This window comes from Candoia aspera, chromosome 7 (assembly GCF_035149785.1).
Source record: "Candoia aspera isolate rCanAsp1 chromosome 7, rCanAsp1.hap2, whole genome shotgun sequence".
Classification (NCBI taxonomy): Eukaryota; Metazoa; Chordata; class Lepidosauria; order Squamata; family Boidae; genus Candoia; species Candoia aspera.
The window spans coordinates 17,019,723-17,032,582 of NC_086159.1; the positions used below are offsets into that span (position 1 = coordinate 17,019,723).

Genomic DNA, 12,860 nt, shown 5'->3' on the forward strand with positions numbered 1-12,860 from the left:
TTTGAGAAGATCTCTTTTAAGTTCAGAATATCCCTTTAACATTCTGGTAAGACATCAGAGAGGATTCAAAAAAATCGAAGGATACCCAAAGATTTATTCCTTTTGAAGAGGAATGGAATCCAAAACTGCCTTCCTGGAGTCACTTTTTCTGCAATTTCAGCTCCTACCCTTTCTGCCCACTGGTGGTACAAAGAGGGAACTTTCTTCCCCTCATGAAAAGGCATCATCCTGCATTCTTTTCTGTCACAAAGCACCTAGAGCCAGGCTCATCACAACATCAGAGGCTCAGCAAAAGGTCTGGGGGAGGCAGGAAGCAGCTGTACTCATATGGATGGAGGATCTGCTCAGCCAAGTGCAGTGACCTATTTTCAAGCTTTTCCGCTCAGGTGACAATGCACCAGGAGACGTCTTCCAACTAAAAGCATCTGTAATGAACTTGCAGCTCACACTCAGGGAAAGAACAGAGGAGAGGCAACCAGGTGGAAACTCTTATAACCACAAGACACAAGGACATTAATAAGTAGCAGTTTCTTCTCTCCAGATAGCCAGAGAGTGAGAAACAGACAGACAGACAAAAAAACACTATGTGAAGGAGTGCTCACATCTATCAAATGCCTACTCACCAACCGGTCCCCCATGGGGAACACCAACAATTCAAGCATTGTTTGATTTTCACCTATCACTTTGGTCATGCATATTACTCTCCTTATATGAAAACACTGCAGAATCAGGAAGCTACAGACAGAAAGGCAGGACGTAAAAGAGTATCGGATCTAGATATCTCAAAGTGCTGGGTAGAAGCAGGACAAGGAAAGCTAAAGGCTTTCCCAATGAAATCCTGTTTCTGTTTTTTCTTCTATGATAGTTTTGTGTATTCTTTCTCTTTCTCTTCACTTTTAAAAATTTAGTTAATTTTTTAAAATGTAAAAAAAATACAGGGCTCATTGACATCATCATCATCATCATCATCCTTCATTCATTCATTCATTCATTCATTCATTCATTCATTCATTCATTCATCCTATCTATCTATCTATCTATCTATCTATCTATCTATCTATCTATCTATCTATCTATCTCAAGGTGGCGAACATACCTAATACCCCTGCCTCCTATTTTCCCACAACAACCACCTTGTGAGAAGGGTTGGACTGAGAAAGAGTAACTTGTCCAAAATCTGACTTCCATGCCTAAGGGAGGCCTAGAACTCACAATCTCCTGGTCTGTAGGCCACTATACAAAACTGGCTCACATATCTCTAACTACAAGATGCTTTGTTGATGATACTGCCTTTATCTCAGCCTAACATATACCTGAGGCCATCTGACTTTGTATTGAGCAGATTGGATGCTGAAGTGGTGGCTTCCAGCTTCTCCTGGCCCAAGAATTGCTGTATGCATCATTTCTGACACTCCAGCAGCAACAATGGTGATGGAGTGCTCAGAGGCTGGGATCTGCCCAGCTCCTACTGGCTGCTTTAAGCATGACATTTAGCTTCTGCAGGTAGCTGCTTAAGAAATACCTGGCTTATATGAGTTCCTTATCAATCCCTCTTTCAAAGCATATGTTCAGCACTCATGTAAGAGTACCTAGAGAGAACTAGACTCTCCTTTATTATACACATATTCTTCCCCCCCACAGCTGGCTGGGGAATTCTGGGAGTTGAAGTACACACATCTTCAAGTGGCCAAGGTTGAGAAACACTGGTCTGGACTTTTGCACTTCAGCTATGGTGGCCCTGCCATTCCTATGAATACGGTCATTCCAACATGGGAATCCTGGTCACTCTCTCTCAACTAACAGCACAACTCCCTGGAAGCCCTACTTAGAAACACCACCAAGATCAACAAGGTCACCATGAAGATCATTTTCTACCACCAGTCTGGTTGTGTGCAGGAGGAGCAACGATGGACATCAGTCTTTGTAACAATCTTACTGTTGATCTTTGTTATGTGTCAAAAAAAGACACCTATGTTTAGGGTGAAGTGGGAAGGAGCTCAGCTGGTCTCATCACTAAAGCAGAAGAAAAGTCAGCAAATTAAGCCAGAATACTTTTATGGCACTTTACAGACTGGAGGAAAGCACATTAAATTATCTGTAGCTGATTAACCCCTCTTACCAATCTGGGCTCTTAACCTCTAGCTTCATTTTCCTGATCAAGCTCCTCTAAAATCCATAACTTCACTTGCTGAGATGGGCAGCTATAGAAATTGAATAAACAAACAAACAAACAAACAAACTTCCTAAGCACTTTTTGTGACCCCTGAGTGTCCATGAGACCACACTGTAAATAAATAGCAGCAAACTATTGATGCTGAAATTTATCCATTTTCAACAGGCAGGCAAGCAGGCAGGGAACTAAGCCTCTGATGGTTTCAATGTACCCAGTTTAAAAAAATTACATGAAAGCTCACCGTTTTCACTCATGCCCTTATATTCTCCTGGCCTCTGCAGCCCCAACTTCCAAAGAGAGTCATAAGCAAAAACTAGCTAATCTAGCTAGAGCCCCCCACATTTCTTCCTGATGGGAAACATTTGGTCATCCTTTCAAAGTCTGGCAAGGGGTTCCACAGACCAAGAAGTAAGTTCTGGGCCTAATAATGAATGAATTGAATAAGATGATGATGATGATGATAATGATGATAATGATGATGATGTGAGTTTTCAATCACTCATGTCCTAGTCAACTCCCAAATGGACTACTGTAACACGCTCTACATGGGGTTGCCCTTGAAGAGTATTTGGAAGCTTCAGCTGGTGCAAAATTCAGCAGCATGGGCAGTTACGCCATGAGCTGCATCAGTTGCCAGTTTGCTTTTGGGTCCAATTCAGGGTGCTGGTTATGGCATGGGACCAGTTATTTAAGGGACTGCTTTTCCCTGGTTACATCTACCCATCCCGTCAGGTCTGGCAGGAGGGGCATATTGTGGGTCCCGGCAGCCAAGGAGATTCATTTGGCAGAACCCAGGAGGAGAGCCTTTTTTGCCATGGCCCTCTTTGGAACATCCTCCCGCACAAGGTGAGATGTCTGGCTTTCCAGCAGACCCTTAAAACTTGGTTCTGCCATCGGGCCTGGGGATCCCATGGAAGTGTGGATCCTGCTAAATGGTTGTATTGTGTGTAAGCTCGGAATGCACTCTTCTGTGTTTTTTGTTATTATAGTTTTATCTGTTTTAATTGTATTTTTAATGGTTTTGTTTTTTAATTGTTTTGATTGTTTGGGGATTTTTTTGTTGTTTTAACTGTGTGTACCACCTAGAATCATAAGTGTGAGATGGGTGGCTATATAAATTTAATAAATAAATAAATAGTCTCAGAGAGGCATTTGCTCAGGAGTAGAAAACAGAAAGTCCTCCGAACAGTCCTGGCACCTGTTTTGCCTGTACTGTACAGTTAGTCCTCACTTAACGACCACAATTGGGACCGGAATTTCAATTGCTAACCAAAGCAGTCATTAAGCAAATCTGACCTGATTTTATTACTTTTTTTGTGGTGGTTGTTAAGCAAATCACCGTGGGCATTAAGCAAACCATGTGGTCATTAAGCGAATCATGTGGTTCCCCATTGCCTGCCAGAAGCTGGCTAGCTGGGAAGATTGCAAATGGTGATCATGTGACCACATGATGCTGTCATGGTCATAAATGTGAGCCAGTTGCCAAGTGCCCAAATCATGATCAGGTGACCGCGGGCATGCTGTGATGGTCATAAGTGTGAGGACTTGTTGCAAGTCAGTTTTCCCAGCAATGTCGTAAGTCCAAACCATTACTAAACGAATAGTCATTAAGCAAGGACTACCTGTAGAGCTAGGAAAGATTCCAGGGTGAAATCATTCAGAGATGCTTCAGGAATGGATGAATGTATCCATTTCCCTTTCATGTTGTCTCTCTTTTTTGTGAATCTATCCATTTTTATTTTTCCCACTTCTTTATTTTTCTGTTACCATTTCCCTTCCATTCTGGTATTTTTTTAAAAGTCTGTCAAATTTATAAGAACGTTTTTATGCTTTTTTCCCCAAACGTTCACATTATTTTTATTGCCATTTTGCCTTCGGCAGAAGATTTGCAAACCATGTCCCCTAAGGAGCATGCTTTGCAGTCTTCTCCTTAAGAGCTGTTTGTTTGTTCTGATTGGCAAAGGGCATCGCAAAGTTTAATGTGTGAATTTGAAAGGCTAGCCAAGTCTTTTGTGTGTGTGTGTGTGTGTGTGTGTGTGCATGCGTGTGTGTGTGTGGCTGTTTGAAAATACAAGAACAGACAAGTTCACATTCAAACGAACCTCAACCAATTTCTCCCTCCATCTTAGGCAGGGCACTGCAGACAATCCTGAGCGGTCAAGCTTAATAGCTGGGGACACAGCATGCACCCTGTTGTTCGGATTATGGTGTTCTGAGAATGAGCACTCTGTACCTGCTCCTTAAGTTGACCCTCTTTTCTCCTGCACAAAAGCAGCAAAATTCAGGGCCATTTCTGTAAACCAGAATGACTGCTTTCAGCCAATTTTCCAGAGGAGCTACAAACTCCAGATGATGAGCAGAGCAGTCCTCCAGGAAAAACTATCAGAAAAGATTGCCCCTACTCTGAAAAGCAGCCTGCTCCCATTAACCGGAACGTCTCTTGCATTTGGAAAAATAACCCTCCTCAGAACAGAAATTGAAGCAGACAGTTGCATCTGACCTTCCCGAAATCTTGATACCAGCAGAACAAACAACCCACCCCCGGCGAAGCTGCCAGCTCCGTTCGGAGCACTGGCCATCCACTCCTTACACAGCACCGCTTACGAATGGATGCGAAGAATGCCCCATTCTCAGAATATAACAAAAGGAACAAAAGGTGAATGGAATCAGGGCAAAATGATGGTCTACAAGGACAAACAGGAGATCAAAAGGGAGCAGATAAAGAGATAAAGATGGCAGGGGCAGACATAGTGATGCCACCCTTGTCAACATGATTAAGTGCTTCTAAAAAAGCTTCAGAGGAGATCTCACACTATTGTTTTCTTCTCCGACATGTATTTCTTCTCTCTTCTATTACCAAGTTGCAGTGTGTTTCACATAGAGCATTCAACCCAAATGTGATTTGTATGCTTTTAGTTTACAGGACTCACTCTGCATAACAAACACTCTCTTCCAACAACCTAAGAGACGGCTTTATACATGGACTTCACCAGATGGACAACACTGAAATCAGATTGACTACATCCTTTGCAGCCAAAGGGGGCGGACATCTATACAGTCGGTAAAAACAAGACCTGGAGCTGACTGTAGTTCAGATCACGAACTTCTTCTTGCACAATTTAGAATCAGACTAAAGAGATTAGGGAAGACCCACAGATCAGCTAGATATGAGCTCACTAATATTCCTAAGGAATATGCAGTGGAGGTGAAGAATAGATTTAAGGGACTGGACTTAGTAGATAGGGTCCCGGAAGAACTCTGGACAGAAGTTCGCAACATTGTTCAGAAGGCGGCAATAAAATACATCCCAAAGAAAGAGAAAACCAAGAAGGCAAAATGGCTGTCTGCTGAGACACTAGAAGTAGCCCAAGAAAGAAGGAAAGCAAAAGGCAACAGTGATAGGGGGAGATATGCCCAATTAAATGCAAAATTCCAGAGGTTAGCCAGAAGAGATAAGGAATTATTTTTAAACAAGCAATGCACGGAAGTGGAAGAAGACAATAGAATATGAAGGACAAGAGACCTCTTCCAGAAAATTAGAAACATCGGAGGTAAATTCCAGGCCAAAATGGGTATGATCAAAAACAAAGATGGCAAGGACCTAACAGAAGAAGAAGAGATCAAGAAAAGGTGGCAAGAATATACAGAAGACCTGTATAGGAAGGATAACAGTATTGGGGATAGCTTTGACGGTGTGGTCAGTCAGCTAGAGCCAGACATCCTGAAGAGTGAGGTTGAATGGGCCTTAAGAAGCATTGCTAATAACAAGGCAGCAGGAGACAACGGCATCCCAGCTGAACAGTTCAAAATCTTGCAAGATGATGCTGTCAAGGTAATGCATGCTATATGCCAGCAAATTTGGAAAACACAAGAATGGCCATCAGACTGGAAAAAATCAACTTATATTCCCATACCAAAAAGGGAAACACTAAAGAATGTTCAAACTATCGAACAGTGGCACTCATTTCACATGCCAGTAAGGTAATGCTCAAGATCCTGCAAGGTAGACTTCAGCAATTCATGGAGCAAGAATTGCCAGATGTACAAGCTGGCTTTAGAAAAGGCAGAGGAACTAGGGACCAAATTGCCAATATCCGCTGGATAATGGAGAAAGCCAGGGAGTTTCAGAAAAACATCTATTTCTGTTTTATTGACTATTCTAAAGCCTTTGACTGTGTGGACCATAACAAATTGTGGCAAGTTCTTAGTGGTATGGGTATACCAAGTCATCTTGTCTGCCTCCTGAAGAATCTGTCTAACGACCAAGTAGCAACAGTAAGAACAGACCACGGAACAACGGACTGGTTTCAGATTGGGAAAGGAGTACGGCAGGGCTGTATACTCTCACCCTACCTATTCAACTTGTACGCAGAACACATCATGCGACATGCTGGGCTTGAGGAATCCAAGGCTGGAGTTAAAATCACTGGAAGAAACATTAACAATCTCAGATATGCAGATGATACCACTTTGATGGCTGAAAGTGAAGAGGAACTGAGGAGCCTTATGATGAAGGTGAAAGAAGAAAGTGCAAAAGCTGGCTTGCAGCTAAACCTCAAAAAAACCAAGATTATGGCAACCAGCTTGATTGATAACTGGCAAATAGAGGGAGAAAACGTAGAGGCAGTGAAAGATTGTATTTCTAGGTGCAAAGATTACTGCAGATGCTGACTACAGTCAGGAAATCAGAAGACGCTTAATCCTTGGGAGAAGAGCAATGACAAATCTCGATAAAATAGTTAAGAGCAGAGACATCACACTGACAACAAAGGTCCGCATAGTTAAAGCAATGGTGTTCCCTGTAGTAACATATGGCTGTGAGAGCTGGACCATAAGGAAGGCTGAAAGAAGGAAGATAGAAGCTTTTGAACTGTGGTGTTGGAGGAAAATTCTGAGAGTGCCTTGGACTGCAAGAAGATCAAACCAGTCCATCCTCCAGGAAATCAAGCCAGACTGCTCACTTGAGGGAATGATATTAAAGGCAAAACTGAAATACTTTGGCCACATAATGAGAAGACAGGACACCCTGGAGAAGGTGCTGATGCTAGGGAGAGTGGAGGGCAAAAGGAAGAGGGGCCGACCAAGGGCAAGATGGATGGATGATATTCTAGAGGTGACGGTCTCCTCCCTGGGGGAGCTGGGGGTGGTGACGACCGACAGGAAGCTCTGGCGTGGGCTGGTCCATGAAGTCACAAAGAGTTGGAAGCGACTGAACGAATAAACAACAACAAGTTTACAGGACATCCTCACTTAATGACCACTATTGGGGCCAGAATTTTGGTTGCTAAGCAAAGCAGTCATTAAGCGAATCCAACCCAATTTTACATCCTTTTTTTCAGCAGTTGTTAAGAGAATCACCATGGTCGTTAAGCAAACCACGCAGTTCCCCATTGATTTTGCTGCCAGAAGCTGTCCAGGAAGGCTAAAAATGGCAATCACCTGCCCACGGAACACTGCGATGGTCATAAATGTGAACCGGTTGCCAAGCGCCCAAACTGTGATCATGTGACCGTGGGGATGTTGCAATGGTCATAAGTGTGAAGCCCAGTCATAAGTCAGTTTTTTCAGCACCATCAGTCTGAACCATCACTAAATGAATGGTTGTTAAGTGAAGACTACCTGTAGTGGGATCTGTTAACCCATTCTTTGTGATCTGAGATCCCTTCTTATTTTGGCTTACTGTTATATGTATTTCTTCCTATTATGGTTTGCCTAACAATCTGTGGCTTTAAAAAATCCTGGTTGTCTTTTGGGGTTACAACTACACTGAAACTAAGCCGGCTAATCAGACTCTCCAACTTATCTTAGGCCTTAAAGGTAGCAACTTTGGCTGGGTTGGGGTACCATAAGAGGAAATTACAGACTTAGCAGCATTAGATTCAATTCAGTCAACTAAGCTATCAGAGATCAGTATTTCAAATGAAATACACACATAACACCGCTGTTTTAATTCCTTCACTTTTTGTATGCAATGGAGGTTCTACCTAGAATTGGTGGAAGCCATACCTCGGCTACCATAGGAAGAGAAAGGAATTAATTCAAATGTTATTGGTTTTGAACCAGACTATTCTCACCATGGAGGGAAATAATAGCTGTGTTAAGAAGCAGAAGAGCTGGAGGCAAGACTCTTTGAAGTACGCCATGTACCCAAACTTTGCTTTTTGCAGCTCTGTTTAGTAATGTAAGCTTTACTCCCCTTGCATCACAAAAGAAGAAATGGAAGGAGAGTGGGGACTACATTCATACTCCCGGCTAAGCTTCAGTTATGTTGATTGTTGAATTAGCCACCAGTTGATCAGACTTACATAATATCCTAAGCCATACCCATGACTTACAAACCATGCAATACACTAAGCAAACAGACCAACCATATCCTGGCTTAGCAGGACGTAAGAATCCAGTTAGAGGGAGAGGAAGGGAGAAAGGCAAGAGAAGAGCAACCCACACAGGAAGTCCCGGGCAGGTACGTCTTCCCCAGGATGAGAGCAAGTGAAACCCTTCCCCCTAAGGACCTAGGCTGAGCAGCCAGTGTTTTGTCCTCAGCCTCATAATCTTGCAGGTAGGAATGAAATGGAGGAAAGTGGAGAGGAGGATCAGCCTAACAATCCGAGGCAAATGGGTTGCTAACAGGCATTTATAATGGTTGAGGTCCAGCTGATGTTCTCCTTACTTAGAGATTCATGCTGCTTGGAGCCACCCAGGGACACTCTGCTCCTTCCTTTTGCTTCCGTAGTCACAGGGCAACTGCACAGTCATGTTTTTGATGGAAAACAGATTAAACTTTTTAATAGCTACTTGGACTCTGTCTAGTAGCAAGAATGACTCTTCCACTGTGTGGTTACACGCCGATCCCCCTATTCCTTGGCTGCCTCTGTTGTTCCTGTTTTAAATTCTTTTGAATATATTTTTCTGTACAAGAACACCAGTAGGGTGATGTACCCTGGTTTGATGCAGATCAATATACACACAAAAAGAAAAACTGGAGGATGGAGGATATAGATTCAGTTTACTAATTCAAGGGATTAAGCTTGTCATCAGAACTGCAGCTACCCTGCATTTCAATTCTTCACAGTGTTTCCCTTCTCTACAATGTCATCATTGCTCTGAGCTGTGTGATTTACCACTACGGAATCCATATATAACGGAGGACTGAAATGCTCCAAACTCTATAATAAATGTTGGAGTAGAATTGTGTAAGAGGATAACCCAGAAGCCAGCCTGTTCCCTACCCTGCAGCGCACACACATCCTTCCCCCACTCCCTTCCTTGATGTGCCTCCCTTAATTCATTTTTGCAAACAAACTGTACAGCCAGCTTATTTCTCCTGTGATGTGCTCCTCTCATGCTCTCTCTGCAGTGCTGATTCAGTTGGATTATTCTTAATGCTCCCCAGATGAAAACAAGAAGCAGGTCTTAGAATAATTCTGGGAAGACGGGAGCTAGTAGGGAAATGGGCAGCAACTGAAGCACGCATCTATGGTAACACGCTTAACCATTGTTAATAGCAGAAACTGACTGATGGGTGGAGGAAGCAGGTGATCAGGACTGGACACTTACTCCAGCACATCCCGGTTGAATTGTTTCTTGCTGTTTCCCAGAAACTCCCCAATCATTTGTCGGCTGAGCCCCTTGCGTTGCAACAGGAAATGGGCCACTCCAATTGGTGTGTCTGGTATGAAGCCTCGAGAGATCAGGAATTGGATCCCCTTGTCTGGATTTCTGCAAAGAGCAGGGAAATAATGGTGAGCTGGATCCTTACAACTCTGCTTAGAATGCAACTCTTGCCTAGGAAGAGGCCATGGAAACTCTGGCCTTCTCCACAGCTGCACAACAGACGATAGATGAAGGGCATTACCACACATGGATTCCAATCCACTCATGGAATGGATTGAACCTCTCAGCAATTGCTACATCCTTTCTAACATGCTTGGTTCCATCTTCCTTTTGCTCCAGTTCTGAGAGTTTTTTGCAAATAGGGAGCTTCTGTTGCCAGTAGGGAGCAGTGTGGACAACACAACCAGTGGAGGGGACAATTGACTTGCCTTGTCTCCCAGATTTTGGCTTCCTGACATAATGGCAGGGAGGCAGGACCAGGTCAAAGAGCTAAAATACAGAACCATCATGCCCAGAAGTATCCCATCTTGGTGAGCAGATGAGACTCTTTCAGCTGACTCTGTTTTACTTGGGAGAAGGAGAAAAAAGAATCTCTTTTTCATACAAATTTGAGGGGGTAGAGGGAGGCACTCAGTTACTAGTCAATAGCTAGGCACTGACATCTCTGTTTATATGTTGGGCAGATGGGGCATGTTCCCACTGGCTATCAGATTTCAGCAAGCATTGTAGAGTCCTAGAACAGATGTGCCTGCAGCAGACTGAGAACTAATGGTGAGAAAAACCCATTGCAGTCCTGCTTCATTTCAGTTCTGAAATCAGAACATCTGGAAGGGTCATAAGGTTAGAAAGGAAGAGCAAATACTAGAAAACTCACTGGGGGAAAGAAACTGGCATAGGGTCTTCTGCTTTAGGAATTATTTATATGCAGCTCTCCAGAATGAAAGGTAGCATGATAATCAGACCAGAAGCTGCTTGTTGAAGAGGTAGAATGGTTTAATTCTTACAGCTTTCTCTTAAATATGGATCAGGAGTCTGGCACCTTTTCAGACTAACACATTTTATGAAAAGGCATGAATTTTTGTGAGCGACAGCTGATCATTCGATGCTTTGGATGAATGAGCTATAGCTCCGAAAAGCTTATGCCTTGCAGTGAAATTTATTAGTTGGAAAAGGTGCTAACAAATGCCTCATTTTTGGCTAACACGGGTGTACAGGCTGCACTTGGAAAGCTACTTGTGTTATCCCTTCATTTTTGTGTACCCATTTTTGTGTAGTTTCTAGCTTTCTCTTCTGCTGCCATCAGTTTCTAATAGTTTAAAATGAAACCTAGTAATTTTAAAGCCAGATATGCTGGGAGATATAAAAAAATTAAAATGGATGGACCATTTTACTTTGGCAGGACTATTGTCCTCTTTGACCATACTTGTTTTCCACTTTGCTTCACTTACACACAATCTATGACAACTTCATTAAGACTCTATATTTGGTCCTCAGCTAGAAAAACATGTTCCAATGTCTTAAAGAAACAAGGCAATTGAGGCTAGTCTGCTCTGGCTGAGATAAATCACTTCTTAGCTCCTCCTTTCTTTAAATAACTCCATATGTATAGGTAGTCCTCATTTAGCAACCACAATTGGGACCAGCAACTCAGTCATTAAGTGAAGTGGTGGCAAAGTGAAACTGAAACTGTGCTTACAATCTTACTTCAGCTTTCCTTTGCTTTACAGACCTACAAAGGTTGTAAATGCAAGGATTGGTCATAAAATTACTTTTTCATCAACACTGTAACTGTGAACGGTTGCTAAACAAGGCAGTTGCTAAATGAGGACTACCTGTATTTGAATGCTTCTGAACAAAAGGTAAACCAGTAAAAGGTTGCCATTGTTCTAGCTGGAACTGTTCTTCCTCACCCAGAACTGCCTGTTAGAATAGTTATTCCATCAAGTACCTTGATGTTGTAATGGTCTATGAAACTGAAATTCATTTTTTCACATATTTGCTTATTTTCTTCTTATCCTGCCTGTTTTAAACTGTAAATTACCATAATAAATTATCTTGATAGAAAGATGGAATACCAATGTAGTTCTATCTATCTATCTATCTATCTATCTATCTATCTATCTATCTATCTATCTACCTACCTACCTACCTACCTACCTACCTAATCTCCTATCACATTTCTATCCCATTTGCACCTAGTCCCACTGGAAAGCAGCCCACGGGTGGTGACATAATTGGTGATCATTATGTATATTTATGGTTTCAACATGTCCATTCCACAGAATAATAACTATAAAAATGTGATATGTCCTAATTTGTATTTGTGGCTGATTGTAGCTGAAGGTTTCACTTGATAGTCAATAGATTATTGTCACTTGAAGCTGAATCTCTTCATGATGATATTTACTTGGCTGGTCTTAACATGGCCAATGTGCAGTGGTCGTTAGTAGACTGCCATCTCGTAATGTTGCCCCAGCATTCCTGTAGCATTATGCTGTGGAAGGAATAGCAATTAGAAGTCGGCATTGCTTCTAGATTTAGCTTGGCAAGATTTCTTCCCTTTGTGCTAAGAAGCCACAGAAAGTAAGTTGGTTGTTATGCTGCGGAATTTCTTCCCTTCTCTTGGCTTCCCCCTCTGCCTACAGAGATGGCCGCCCACACATTGCCACTATATGAGCAACACTGCATAATGAGGCTTCCTCTGTTGCAGGGATTCCACTCATTCGCCATGGCATGTGTTCTTGCCTGAAGTGCCGACTCATAAGTACATTCAGTCAATACACAGAAGGTTGTCACCGTTCAGAATATTCCCCAGTAATTGCTCATATGGGAATTACACAACTGAACACTTGGCAAAGGCCACACAAAAGACCTGGGAGCAAGCCCATTATAATACTATGGGCCACCCTTGCCGAACCTGGGGCTTTCCAGATGTGCAGAGTTACATCGATCATTCCCACCCATAGTGCCTAGGAATCCCACAGATCTGGAGGGCCCCCACTTGGGAAAGTCTACTGTAGGTAAACCATTGGTATTATTAAATCATGTCAGGAAGGTTTATATAACCAAACAT

General features: G+C 42.6%; 1 protein-coding gene across 2 annotated transcripts in view; it reads right to left on the reverse strand.

Moving 5' to 3' along the window:
• IQSEC3 (IQ motif and Sec7 domain ArfGEF 3) overlaps nucleotides 1-12,860 on the reverse strand; it is a 184,836-nt gene that overhangs the window by 30,709 nt on the left and 141,267 nt on the right. For both annotated transcript variants that reach the window (XM_063308245.1, XM_063308246.1), the window contains one exon: nucleotides 9,731-9,892. In XM_063308245.1, coding sequence (XP_063164315.1) covers nucleotides 9,731-9,892 — 162 coding nt within the window. The remainder of the gene's footprint in view (nucleotides 1-9,730; nucleotides 9,893-12,860) is intronic.